Source organism: Urocitellus parryii, chromosome 1 (genome assembly GCF_045843805.1).
Source record: "Urocitellus parryii isolate mUroPar1 chromosome 1, mUroPar1.hap1, whole genome shotgun sequence".
Lineage (NCBI taxonomy): Eukaryota > Metazoa > Chordata > Mammalia > Rodentia > Sciuridae > Urocitellus > Urocitellus parryii.
In genome coordinates this window covers 95,923,762-95,938,291 of record NC_135531.1, presented here as the reverse complement: position 1 = coordinate 95,938,291, position 14,530 = coordinate 95,923,762, and the positions used below count along the sequence as shown (strand labels likewise).

Genomic DNA, 14,530 nt, shown 5'->3' with positions numbered 1-14,530 from the left:
TTGATTGGTCAAAAAGTCTGTCTGCTCTCAACCAATTATGCAGTCTCCTCAGTTCTGGAAACCTTGGGAACGGGCAATGCAAATCTGTGTCACAGAAGCCTCCTACCTCCCTACTCATTTTCCTGCTGCAGGTTGATTCAGCCCCCTTGGCAGCAAAGTTTGACAGCTCAGATGGTGCTCAACAGGGAAGACAAAGTGGTACAAAACTCCTCAGTGTTCTATCCCAGCAACTTCCTCCATGACTTCAAAAGCTTCCACACTACTTCACTGGAACCAACAAAATTCACTTTCTGGGAAAAGCAAACAACATTTGTTCCCCCACCCCTCTCCCATCTCTCTCCCACTCCCCTTCTCCCATCCTACTGAATGCTGCTAGGGGCAAGAGAAAAAATTTGCTAGGACACTATAAAGTCTTATCTTGACTCTTCAGCAATGCTTTGAGGAAAATCTCCATGTCAGTTGATGGCTACAGAACTCAGTTTATCTGAGATCCCAGACTCAGAATGTGGAATGATTGTCACCGTTTATGGGTAAAGGAACATTTCTGGGACTGATCTAAGTTACTAAGAAGAGTTGACAGAGGACAAGCATAACCTCTATCTAGGCTTTATGGTTTCACCAAATTCAGGAGAACTCTAAAGGCTTCCAGAGTTGCTGTCTCTGAGTGCCTCAACTGTAAACCAGTTTTCTGACATTGTCATTTCACTTACCGCTTTTTTCCCCCAAAGACATAATGAATACCTCTCTGTTTCCAATATACTGCATTGTACCTAGTTCAAATCCCATTAGGGACTGGGAATCCTAAACATCTGGATCAAAAGATCTTTTCTGGGGAGAGCACTGGGGATTGAACCCAGGGATGCTTTATCACTGAGCTACATCTCCAACCCTTTTTATTTTGAGAAAGGGTTTCACTAAGTCTGGCCTCAAACTTGAGATCCTCCTGCCTTAGCCTCCCACCTTGCTGGAATTGTTGGAATTACAGGAATGTGCCACCACATCTGGCACAAAAGATCTTTGATGTGCACCTCTCTGCTCCCTTGGATCTCTCTTCTTATTCTTTTTTTTTTTTCTTTCTGCTATGCTTCAGAGTACCCATCACAGTGGGTTAAGGATCCTAGAGACTAAGGGGCAAAGATTTTAGTCACCCTCTCAGTCCATTGGAAAATGGTAACCTAGAGTTAAGTTCCTCCAGAACCTGGCCCCCCTGATTTAGGAAGAGTAGAGAAAGCAGCTCTAGCTTCAGGTGATTGCCTAGTGCATCCCACCCTTGTGCACTATAGCTGTCTATGCTCCTAAGTTCTGTCAGCATGCTTCACAATAGCATAGTTCTTGATCACCAATTACTTTTACTCCTTACTTTTAGATATAGACAAAATCCACCCCCAGTGCTAACCTGTGTCAACCACCTGGTTAATTCACAAAACACTTTAAAAAAAAAAAAAAAAAGCTCAGAATCTACCACATAGTTACTACTCACAAAAATGGTGAAATCACTCTGGGCTCTTACAGGGAGGCCAGTACTCTCTGGAACATGGCCCAATCATAAGCCTGAATCAGAACAACCCTCAAGCATTGGCTGAGCCTGAAAAGGTCTCACCTCTAGCCCATAGAGAAGATCAGAGGGTGGACAGCTTGGGCGAACAGGCTCTCCTGCCATAGGTGCACTGGGTGACTTCACCATCATGAAGCTATCACTCCGAGTGGGTGCAGAAGCCAAGGGTGTACAGCCATGAGAGTGGCCTCCCACATCAACAAACTTGATAGGATCATCTGACCCTAGCTGGATTCGGAGGATCCCATTGGAAGGAGGAAGCCCCTCCCTCCTTCGAGATCTGGTGAGACATGCACAGGTGCCAGCAGGAAAGCATGTCACTCCACAAGCAGCCCCTCGTAGACATTTAGAGAGTAGTGCCACGAATGAACCAAAGGAGACAAAGCAAATTGCCACTAGGGATACAGCCAAGTATAAGGTCAGACGGGATTCTCCTTCCCTTGGAGCTGAAGATTCTCGAAGATCAGGAACAATTGGATGAGTGTCTTCCTCTAAGGACACGAGGAGAGTAACAGAGGTAGAAAGTGGTGGGCTACCACTGTCCTTCACCACAATGACAAGCTTCTGTGGTGGGAGATCAGCGGGGATGGGAACAGCTGTCCTGACCTCCCCAGCATATCGAGAGACTGCAAACAGGCTGGGATCTGGGGCCTCCAGGAGCTGATAGGAAACCCAAGCATTGTAACCTGAATCCAAGTCCACGGCAGTCACCTTGGTGACTAGGTGGCCAGCACCAACTGATGGAGGCAGTGCTTGAGGACATAAGGAACCAGGCCTGGCCCTAGGGCGGAGCACAGCTGGGGCATTGTCATTGAGGTCCAGAACAAATAGACGGACTGTCACAGTGCTGCTAAGAGGTGGGTTGCCCCTGTCCCGGGCCTGTACCTCAAACTGCAGTGTCTGTGTTTGCTCATAATCAAATGATCGAGTAGCATGAACAGCTCCTGTTTGGGGGTTCAGAGAGATGAAGGAGGAAGCTGACACATCTCGATTTCTGGGCTCTAAGAGAGAGTAAGAGATAAGTGCATTCAAACCAGAGTCTGGGTCCGAGGCTGCAAGAGAGCAAAGCAGGTCCCCTGGGCGATTATTCTCAGGAACAAACACCTCATGTGATCTCTGGAAGAAGGAGGGTGGGTTATCATTCACATCAGAAATATTGAGGAAAATAGTCCTGTGGGTACTCAGAGGAGGGTTCCCAGCATCAGAAGCAGTGACCATGATGTCATAACTGGATTTAGCCTCTCGGTCCAAGGGCCCAGCAGTCACAAGGGAGAACTGGTTCCTGAAGGCAGACTTGAGGGCAAATGGCAAGTGGTCAGGGATTCGAAGGCTCACATCTCCATTTGAACCTGAGTCGGGGTCCTGCACACTGATGAGTGCCACTACAGTGCCAGGTTCTGCACTTTCTGGGAGAGTTCCCAGCTCTGAAGTCACTGTGATGTGAGGGGCATTGTCATTAACATCCAGGAGATCCACTCGAAGGCTACAATGTTGTTCCATGGCTGGAGAACCCCCATCACGAGCCCGCACATCAAATTCATAGTAATTCTCACTCTCGAAGTCTAGGGGCCCCTGAAGGGTAAGCTTTCCAGTTGTGGGATGCAGGTCAAAGAGGTTTCTCACACGATCAGGGGTGTGGCCACTGAAAGAAAATGTGACGTTACCACTAGGACCCAGGTCCGGGTCAGAGGCATTGAGCTGGATGAGCACCATGCCGGCTGGCGCGCTCTCCAAGACGCTAATTCTGTAGCTGGATTGCTGGAAGGCTGGGGCGTTGTCATTTACGTCCAGCACAGAGACCCGGAGCTCCGCGGTGCCAGATCTTGGGGGGTTCCCTCCGTCTACAGCAGTCAGCACCAGGCGGTAGTCCGATTGCTTCTCCCGATCCAAAGGCTTCTCCAGGAGCAGCTCCGGGACGAGGCTGCCGTCGCTGCGTTTCTTGACATCAAGTGCAAAGTGTTCATTGGAGCTCAGTCTATAGCTGCTAATGGAATTGCTCCCCACATCTGCATCCTGAGCCTTTTCCAAAGGGAAACGTTGTCCTGGAGGAGCTGCCTCCCCGATTTCCAAGTCCAGCTGCTGCCGCGGAAATCGGGGGGCGTGATCATTCACATCTACGATCTCTACCTCTGCTCGGTACATTTCCAAAGGCCCTTCGGTTACAAACTCCAGGGGCACGATACAGCTGGCACTGAGCCCACACAGTGCCTCTCGATCTATTGGATTCTTGATTAGCAGGGCTCCGCTGTCCAAATCCACACGGAAGTGTCTTTGGTTCACCTCTCCAGCGACCTGCAGCCTGCGAGCTGACAGACTCTCTGTATCCAGCAGGAAATCTTGGGCGACATTCCCTACAAAAGTCCCTTCCTGTGACTCCTCTGGGACCGGGTAGCGGATCTGTCCACAAACGTAACCCAGGTGGCAAAAGAGGAACAAAAGGGTAGCCCCCCACCCGAGTTCTACCCAGCTTCTCACCTTGCAGAGCATTGCTGCCACCCGCTAATTCTCTACTTGGTCCTGGGAAGCAGAAGAAGCCGACCCGCCCCAAACATCCACAGCAGCTGGAGACACCTATCTCCCTTTCCCCCGCGCCAGTTCTGGCGCGGCTTGGCCGGCACTGCAAGGGTTACGCGCCGTTTTTGCTGGTGGCGGGGTAGATTTGTCTGCCTTTCAACACCGGATTGGCAGACAGCGGCTCCTGGGCTCAGCCAATAGGCTGAGCAGAGAACATCCTAATAGCAGCAGGGTTAATGCGTCGCAGCATTGGAAGAAGAAAAAAAAAAAAAAAACCAAACCCCCCAAACCCCACAAAATAATAAAATAACCCCCAACTTATCTTTTCACCTTCCTCCTGCCCAAAGGTATTTATTTCATGGATCATTACCTCTTTGGAGAAGCAAACAACATATACGTATTCCCCCTCCCCAACAACCTACTCACCCCGCCCCTTTTCGGCGGGGAAAACAGCGACAGCCTGAGCCCTAGCAACCTGCAGCCCACTGAGCAAGTAGCCATTTGAGATTGGTCACTTTATTCAAGCCAGTGTTGTCATCAACCAATATCCTAAATGAGTAGCTTCTGTCCCAATCTGATTGTGTTAGAACAACAGCTAATTAAAAGCACTGCCATATACTCAAAACTCTGCCCCTCTGCAGATTATTCAGAACCATATCCATCCCTTTGCAAAAAAAGGCTTACACATTAATGTGGCCAATTAAATTCATGCAGCACACGTTTTGATTGTAACAGGAGGTGCGGCACAAAACAAACCACTCTTATTCAGACATTTGCTAGTAATACACTAAATTACCATTCATTGATTTCAAGGACAGTATGGGAACAGGGTGGTGGAAGCCAGGAGAGGGAGACTTCCCAAAACTAAGAATCAGCAGAGTCTGGGAGGTATAAAGGACTAGATCTCATTACCTGGCAGAATGCTAATGTTCACAGATTCAACAGCTTTCTTGAATAATTGGGATCAGCCACCAACAGCATTGTGCCTACAAATCCTCTTTATTTGACACCAGTGGTGTTCTTGATATGTTGTTAATTACCAACAGAGACCATTTCAAAAGAGCAAGCTTTTCACTTAGCCCCAGGGGACCTCTTGTAGCTGGAGACTTGATCTCACCCCACCCCCTCTGTCATCCAGACCTCCTAGCAGCCTGGCTACTACCTTTGCGCAAGAGCAGAAACACAATAAATTTTAAACTGTAGGTACCTCCAAACTGTAATCTGAGTGGCAAACGCATCAGAGCACAGAGAAAAATGCAACTTGATCTGGACATGATATATGTTAATTCATCCAAATTCTTAACTAGGTTACTACAGGCAGCCAAAACCAGAAAAAAAAAAAAACACACACACACACACACACACACACAAAAAAAAACCTGTGTTTTTACAATCCCCTCATTTCCCCCAAACCTTTGATTTTCAGGAATATATATTTTTTTACTATGGTGAGGCCAGCAATTGACATTCTAGTCACAAAGAAAGGGATCTGGCATCTGTATTCTTATATAAAAACAAAATAAAACAAGCCCTGACACACACACACACACACACACACACACACACACACACACACCCCTTAAGTCTCTTCCCATGGGAATTACGGAGATGTAAAACATCTTGGTCTACCAAAGTGTTTATGCCAGAATTCACTATCTCAGTAAGTGGCATCATCATTCACCTAGCTACCTTAGAATTCAAGGAGTTTCTGTGTAGGGGGTGGGGGGAGGTCATTCTTGACTCATTCCCATCCCTCTCTTCCTATATCATGTCAGTCAACAAGTTCTGATGATTTTATTGGAGTCATTTTAGTGTAGTCTTCCCTGCCACTGTGCTGGTTCAAGCATTTATCAATCCTCTCAAGTACTGCAACAGCCTTTGTCTCTCTTCCCAATGTCTCCAATGTATTTCACTTATGATTACCAGAATAATCTCTCTAAAGCAAGCAAACAGAAGATCCTGATGACATCGTGTGTGTGTTGTGTGTGTGTGTGTGTGTGTGTGTCAGTTCAAATTGACTATCATCTATAGTGAATAAAATGAAAACCCCTTCGCACAGTTAAAAGGTAATTCAGGTATTCCTGCCTACTTGCTTCACTTCATGGCCTGCAAAAACTGTTTTACACACGTGCTTTATAGTCCAACAATAGTAAAATACTCTTATCTCACACATGGAATTTCCTGCAAAGGCTCCTTCCTGACCCATTTCCCCTTTACTATTTGATAAGCTACTACTCATCTTTCAGTTCTTGGCTCAAGCATCATGACTGCCTCTATGAAGTTTTCCTGATTTCTCAGGCTGACTTAGGTATTTCTTCCTCTTTGAGGCCACTGCTTCTTGTGTAATTCAGAACCCATTTTCTTTCCTTTTATCTTGTTTGTCTCCTGTGGTATTCTGTGTACCATAAGGGCAGACAGTGTCCTTTGATCTTTTACAGAGTCTAACACACAGGGGTGATAATAAAATGGTGAATATTAGCATTGATCAACTCAATGAATATTTATTAAATATTTGTTAAGTAAGTATTATCTTTATAGATGAAAAAATGTAATTGAGAGTTCAAGAGATTTGTCTGAAGCTAAACAATTAGTATATATAGTACTATACTTGCAATTTCACATTTTAAAAAGCGCAGCCTGTTTTACTAGAATTGGAGCATCACAACACTTTAATACAACATACTCTTTAACATTTTTATGCCAGATATTTGATACTCCCATCTCCAGATTCTGTTTTTCTGGGTTTTTTTTTTGTTTTTTTTTTTTTTTTTTTTTTTTTTTTTTGTAGTGCTGCAAATCAAAGCCAGGGCCTCCTGTATGCTAGGCACTGAGTTACTTTCCCAGCCCCACCTGTGCACTTTTTTAAAACAGGTTTTTTGAGATATAGTTGACATACCATACAGTTCACATTTTAAAGGGTCCAATTTGATGGTTTTTAGTATATTCAACTACACCAAGTTGATGCAATCATTAACACTATCTGATGCTGAAAAATTTTTGTCACACCCAAAAGAAACCCAAATGGCCCAGGTACTAGTGGCTTAGGGAGATTTTCTATTTGAGATAACTGAAATATCATCTTATGTCTTTCCTATAGTGCTCTTCTAGAGCTATCCTATATAATAATCAAAAGTTGGGAAATGTCATTAGAGTATTTTTTTAAATTGGAACTGACTCAATATAGCTGCTTCCTGTTTCTGTGAATACCAGAATGACATTTTGCTTCATAAATATGGAAATGATGAACTGGCAGATTCTAGGGCAGTGGTTTTGAGTGTTCATACATTAGAATCACCTGAAAATACTAAAAAGATACTAATGTCTGTGCCCCACCCCAGAAATTGTGTCTTGGATGTGACTTGGGATTTAGAATTTTTACAAGATCCCTATTTGATCCTAAGGTGCACCCAAGTTTGAGAACACTGTTTTAGGGAAAATGCCAGTTGTTTTTAGGATGATCAGAAGAGCAACAGGTGCTTCTATCTGGCTTTCATCCTTTCTTAGCCTTTCCATATATGATTCTACTTTGTTATTTTAGGTTCTCCTCATATTTGCTCATGTCAAAAGTATGTTTAAGAATTTTGAGTGGGTGAAGAATAAAAGTAGTAATAGAAATAACTAGTAATTTTTTAATAGCTGTGACATGCCAGGCACTGTGCTAAACACTTTACATACAGTGCATCATGCTTTAGTCCTATAAAACCCATGTTATTTTTTGCACATGAGAAAGAGGCTTAAAGGGGAGAGTAAGTAACTTGGACAAGGACTCCTATGGTAAAAGCCTTGTCTAACTGCCAAATTCAAGATTTGATAGTATTATTATACTTAGTAACAAAATAATGCACTTAATGACAGAATAACAGAGGTCTCCCACAATTGAGAGTTTGTGTAGGTTTCTCCCCAAGGCAAAGGCCCTGTAGTCATCAGCATGCCAGCATGAATGAATGAATGCTTTATCCTTCTAAGGAAATGAGTTCATCTACCTTTCACATTATATGTATACTTAAGAAAAATAATGCTAGAGGGGGTAGGAATAACAGTAGAGGCACATTTGTACTCTATATTCTTTCTTTTGCCTGGATTTTTTCCAAAATAAATCATTACTTTTATAATTAGCAGTGATTATCTTTGGGTTTGGGGATTATAGTTACTTTAAAATTTTACTCTTTTGTATTTTCTATATTCCCTACAGTGCTCATGCGTTACTGTTATAACATAAAATTATGGGGCAAATAACACATCCATTATTTTCAGTAGCATGCTTAAAATGAATTTAAAGGATGCCTAGAATTTTATTTCATTCATAGATAATTATCTGAGAATGAGATAGAGGATCTGTGTTGGCAAATGAAGTTATCAAAGAAACTTTAGTTTTGATGCAGATATAGCCATCATTTGAAAAGGACGAATGAGGTATATTGTATTCCTATCAGCTGCCACTGGTTAGAGGTATCCAGCAGGTGTTTCCCAAAACAAATGATGCCAAGCTAAATTTGGAGTGCTGAGATCTTAGATTATAGCTCAGGTGCATAATAGCAAGATTGCTTAGTTGTGATGGTAATTGAGGGTTGAGGGTGTAAATTTGGTCCACAGAGGAGGCAAATAACTTCACCCTGAAATGGAACTACAAATCACATTCTAATGGCTGACTTCCTCCCAAAGGCACTAAGTTTGTTCTAGGAAGGACCAGATGAAAGTGTGTACACATAATGAGAAAAGCGTCTTCATCGTTTAAAACAGCCCCAATTAAAACCTTCCCAAACATGGTGCAGGAAACAAAACCAAAACAAAACATTTCAGGCATGACCAGCTAGCCCTTACCTGTCCAGGAGGGGCGCTCTCTGCCCCCAACACCTGCCTATAGAACACGGGATCGCAACTTCGTAGGGTGTTTTGGCGGCTGGCCAGCGGGCTGGCAGCACCAGGTTTCTTCAGCAGCGGGTCGCTGCGGCGCGAGTCAGTGGTGAGGTACACCTGATGGTAAAGGTGCGGTGGCATCAGACCTCCCCGCACGGCGTCCGCGTGCAAAGAGGTCCCTGGTGTTCGGTACAAGGAGCTCACTGGGGCTCGGTATAGGTCCCGAGACTGCTTCCACTTGTAAACTTTGAATATGATAACTCCCAACACTGTGACTACGAACCCCACAGAGACCAAGATTAGAGAAAGAAGTAGGTAAAAGGTGAGGTTTTTATTCTGCTCCCGGGGAGCAGAGCCGGAGGGGAACTCGGCCCTGGCTTCTGGAGATTCCTCGGTTACGGACACAGTCAGGGTAGCGGTAGTGGACAGCGATGGCTGTCCATTGTCTGTGATCAAGACCGTGAGGGTCTGCCTGGGCGAATCCGTGTCCTGGACTGGGCGAGCAGTACTGACTTGACCTGTGTGAAGTCCCACAGCAAAAAGGCTCTGGTTGGGGGCTCCCAAGAGGCTGTAGGAGAGCCAGGCATTGTGCCCTGCATCCGCATCCCAGCCTACCACCCGCGAGACCACGTGGCCTGCAGCGGTACCTCGAGACAACATCTCCACCGAATTCTGGCCAGGCCGGGGGTAGAGGACCTGGGGGGCGTTGTCATTGCGATCAGTAACAAAGATGTTCACACTGATGTTGGTGGTCAGGACCGGGGTGCCCCCGTCACTGATATGAGCTGTTAATTCAAACTCCCTCCTATCTTCGTAATCCAGGGGCACTAAAGATGACAAGACGCCACTGTCACGATTTATCGTGAAATAATGACCCACTAGCCCGGTTTCAGCGCCTTGCTCAAAGAGAAAGAAGGAAAGGCGAGCATTCTGTGGGGCGTCGGGGTCCCAGACGCTTAGGTTTAGTATTGGAACCCCAGGAAGATTATTTTCTTCAACATAAACGTCGTAGGAAGATTGGGAAGATTGTGGAGGGTTGTCGTTGACGTCGGACACTTGAACCCGCACTGTCGACAGGGCTGAGAGAGAAGGTGATCCCGCATCCCGAGCGGTGATGCTGAGGTTGTATTCTGGCGCTGTCTCACGATCCAGGACTGCACTGGTTTTTAAAGTGAAATAATTCTTGAGGGAAGAAGTAAGACTGAAGGGAAGACCTGGTGGAACCTCGCAAGTCACCAGCCCGTTCTCACCAGCGTCCAGATCAGTTACACTGAGCAAAGCTATGACAGTCCCCAGGGGGGCATCCTCAGGGACTGGGCTGTACACGGAGGTGACTGTGATCTCTGGAGCATTGTCATTCACGTCTACCACCTCTACCAATACTTTGCAATGTGCTCCTTCGGGATTGGCGCCCTTGTCTTTGGCCTGGATGTAAATCTCGTGGAGTTTTGTGTCTTCGAAGTCCAGTCGACCCTTAATTGTTAGTATCCCAGTTACAAGGTCTAAAGCAAATAGTTCCCGCACGCCAGCCCGGTTGTGGCTACCGAAGGAGTAAACGATTTCACCGTTGAGGCCTTCATCCAGATCCGTTGCAAGAACTTGAGCAACGCGAGTGCCAGGGGGTGCATCCTCCGGGACGCGCGCCCTGTACAAGGACTGATTGAAGGCAGGCGCATTGTCATTCGCATCCAGCACGGTGATGCGAATAGGAAGGCTAGTGGAGCGAGCTGGGGTTCCTCCATCCAACGCCGTCAGCACCAACTGGAGGCTTGGCTCTCGTTCTCGGTCCAGGGAGTGCTCCAGCACCAGTTCAGCATACTTGGTTCCGTCCTCCCGCGTCTGCACGCGAAGCGCAAAGTATTCGTTATGGCTCAGTTCATAGGTTTGTAAAGAGTTGCTTCCTACATCGGGATCGTGCGCGCTCTCGAGCGGAAAGCGCGTCCCTGGCGCCATAGCCTCGCTAATCTCCAATTTCATTTCCCCGGTAGGGAAAGCGGGATTGTTGTCGTTGATGTCCTGGATCACCACTTCCGCACTGAACAGCTCCAGAGGGCTCTCCACCACCAACTCCAGAGTTACAGTGCAGGAGGGCAGTGTCCCACATAGCTCCTCTCGATCCAGACGGTCGTTCACGAACATCTCTCCCGTCTCCCAGTTCACCTCAAAGAACCTACGGCTTGCTCCGGACACCACCCGGAGCCTGCGGGCTGACAGACTGCCCAGATCCAAACCAAGGTCTGCGACCACGTTACCCACAGTGAAACCCTTTTCTCTTTCCTCCAGGATCTCATAGTGAATGATGGTGGAAGCCTTGTTCAAGGCACCGAGCAGAAGCAAAACTCCTACCACTCTCCCGGTGCTTACCAGTCCGCTCCTCCAGGCCTCTGGGACCATCTCACTCAAAAGCAGTTCCTCTCAGCGGGTTCCAGATCGTCCCGACGATTTCGCTGAGAAACTTTCAGCGGGTTAGCGCTTGGGCGCTAGGCGCGGAGTCGGACATGGCTTTCTGGGTGCCGCCGATTTGCTCGCCGGCTGTTCAGCCTCTGCCTCATCCCGGGGCGCAGAAAGGGGACGGGCCGGGGCCAGATCTCCAGCGACTTCATTGGCCGACAGCGGCACACAGAGTCCCAGCCAATAACTGCACGAAGAATGCGCTAGCGCGGGGCTCTCGGAGCAAGACTCGCGCTAGCGCCAGGAACTTCACTTTTCTTTGGCGGCCTTCCAGAGTTTCCGGCCAGAGCGCCTCGTACTGTCGGTACTGAGGGAAGTCCTACCACAGCCTGGAAAGCCAACCACGCGACGGTGAAGCTAGCTGTTCTGCGAGTCTCCAAGCCAAATCAGAACCTACTAAACACGTTTTTATCTCTTTCTTTGACCACAAGAAGAGAGATCAAACCAAACCACAATCTACACAACTTTGTGTGGGTAAAGACGCCAACAAACTTGGTTAGAGGACAGATAAATAGCTGGACCCTACTTTATTTCTGTGGAGATGTTAATCATTTCAGTTTTATAGGTTGGGGGTACAGCTCAGTGATAGAGTGCTTGCCTCTCATGAATGAGGCCCCTTGGTTGGAGCCCCAGCACCAAACAAGAAAAATAAAATCAGTTTTCTTTTTAAATGAACTGTAGAGTTCCCTGTAACTTCCTCATAAAGCAAATCAAGAGGAGCAGAAATGCTGTTTGGTTTCACTGCCTTATAAAATTTTAAAATAAAATTCAGATTTTATTTCTTTTAAAACTGGATGTCATCATTCAGCTTTCATTTCTTGACTAGAAAGCAACGTGAAATTTCCCTACCCTGTCTTTGCCAAGGAGCATAATCTCATTGGTTAGAACACAATCTCTCAAACATTTCTCTTGATCAACTCTTTTCTTGAGATCTTGGGTTCCTATGCCACAAGGAGAAGTTATATTGCTAGTGAATATTAACACACACACACACACACACACACACAGAGAGAGAGAGAGAGAGAGAGAAGAAAAAGAAAAAGCCAGGTCTGTATACCATCTAGGACCTTTATAAAATGATTGAGATAATGGCAGCAAAGTTCCACAAACTGTTTAGAGAAAACTAAAGGCTTTAGCCACAGAATAAAGAGCCCTAAATTTTCTACATTTAGGGTTATAGTTACCAAACAAAATAGCAATTCTCAGGATAATGAATAAGAGAATCAATTATGAAATAAGTCAGAGTTGAGCTGTATGCCTTGGATAAGAAACAAACCTCTAAGGGTTTCTGGATTCCTATCCTATTAAATTAATAAGACAGGTCAAGTGCCTGGTACAGAATTAACCTCAATTCATGATGCAAAGCACCCCACTAGATGCTCAATGTAAAGTTTTAGAGCCGCATACTCTTCCTATATACTTGTCTTGGGCATCACTTGATTGTTTTCGAAGTGTAACTGAATCTTGAACAAGAAGTAGGCAGATAGGTTAGATACACAGATAGGTAGTAAGTTTATATATTTTCTGATGAGACGAGAAGCCATGTGATCTGTTTCTTCATATCCTTAAGAATCCTTCTCCACCCGCCCCCCCCTTTTTTTTGGTACTGGGGATTGAACCCAGGGATGCTTTACCATTGAGCTACATCCCCACCCCAGTCCTTTTTTAATTTAATTTTTTTATTTCTGGACATGGTATCACAAAATTTCCATGTCTTGATAAATTGCTGAGGCTGGTCTCAAACTTGTAATCCTCCTGCTTTAGCCTCCTGAGTTGCCAGAATTATAGGCCTATGTCACTGTGCCCAGCTAAAACCCCAAATTTCAAATGCGTAAGTTCACAATTGGCCAGACCACTCTGAAGCCTGATAGGCATTAGAAGACAGAATATATCAGAATTTCATGGAGTCTGAGTTAGAACAAGATATATTTCATGTTTGTATAATTATGTCAAAATGGATTCTACTGTCATGTATAACTAAAAAGAATCAATAAAAATTTTAAATATAACCCAGTCATGTGTTACTCTCAGTTTGAGAACCAATGGCATAGGTATCAAGAATTTTTTAGAAATGAGGAAATGTTCTTTCTAGACCTACTGAGGCAGAATTTGCATTTTGACAAAATACCTAGGTGATTTGAAAACCTTAAAGTTTGAGAAGCACTAATCTAGTGTTATTCAGTGGGTTATACTAATTTATCAATCTCTTTTTCTTCCATTTACCATTAATTAATTCACAATCTAGATTTTGAAAAATTGCTATTTTTTATTTCAAGATAGATATCTGTAGATAATAGTGCCAGGGACACTTAACCACTAAGCCACATCCCAGCCCTTTTTTATTTTGAGACAGGATCTCACTAAGTTGCTAAGGCTGGTTTCAAACTTGCAATCCTCCTGCCTCAACCTACCAAGTTGCTGGGATTATAAGCATGCACATTGTACCTTGTGAAAAACAGCTTTAAAAATTTAAGCAGTTTTCCCATTGATAATAAGGCCCATAATTTTTGTAAGACCTCTTCATAAACCAGTAGAAACTTCTAGGACTTATTCTCCACAGTAGCTAAGGTGAATGTTCTAAAATTTTAATTGGATCCTATAATCTTCCAGCTGCTCCTCGGTAGGTTGTACTGCTCTTGAAATAAAATACCAAATCCTCGAACTATTCAACATGGAGGCGGAGGTTGATAAGCTTGAACTGATAATTTTGGACTTTCGGTCTCCATGTTTTGACTGTTATGAATGAAATGGCCGTGAGCATTGAAGTATATAAGTTTTGGGTTCCAGAAAGCTGACTCTGATCTGGATTACATTCAGTATAGGCTGGAATATGAAATCAAGACAAATCATCCTGATTCAGCAGGCCGAAAAATCCAGTTACTATGTCTAAAGGAATTGTCAGCGATGAATTCTCTGCTATCAATCTTTATATGCACATTTTAAACCAGTTGCTCTTGAGCAGAAAGAGACTAAGAGCTGCATTTATACTACTTTGAATAAGACTATGACCATGATACAAGAACTACAAAAGCAAACAGATCTGGAGCTGTCACCACTGGCTGAAGAAGAGAAAACCGTGACAGTGCAATTAAAATCTCACATAACAGACTCATGAAGAAATGGACTTGCAAAAGGAAACTAAGGAAGAGATCC

The 14,530-nt window shown here is 44.9% G+C and overlaps 2 protein-coding genes across 12 annotated transcripts in view; both read right to left on the bottom strand.

The window, feature by feature from the left end:
* LOC113179652 (protocadherin gamma-C3) overlaps positions 1-14,530 on the bottom strand; it is a 145,736-nt gene that overhangs the window by 23,307 nt on the left and 107,899 nt on the right. The window contains exon 1 of one of the 11 annotated variants that reach the window (XM_026384364.2): positions 8,891-11,466. The exons of the other annotated variants lie outside the window; for them this stretch is intronic. Within the exon in view, the coding sequence (XP_026240149.1) occupies positions 8,891-11,320 (2,430 nt within the window). The 5' untranslated portion in view covers positions 11,321-11,466. Of the gene's footprint in view, positions 1-8,890; positions 11,467-14,530 lie in introns of those variants that run through there. 11 annotated transcript variants of the gene reach the window in all.
* Positions 1,544-4,042, bottom strand: Pcdhgc4 (protocadherin gamma subfamily C, 4). Its single transcript, XM_077796617.1, has one exon. The coding sequence runs from the start codon at positions 4,040-4,042 to the stop codon at positions 1,544-1,546; it is 2,499 nt and encodes an 832-aa protein (XP_077652743.1).

What these genes read in the sequence shown, in the direction of transcription:
- Pcdhgc4 (XM_077796617.1), bottom strand. Translation starts at nt 4,042, where the DNA reads ATGCTCTGCAAGGTGAGAAGCTGGGTAGAACTCGGGTGGGGGGCTACC.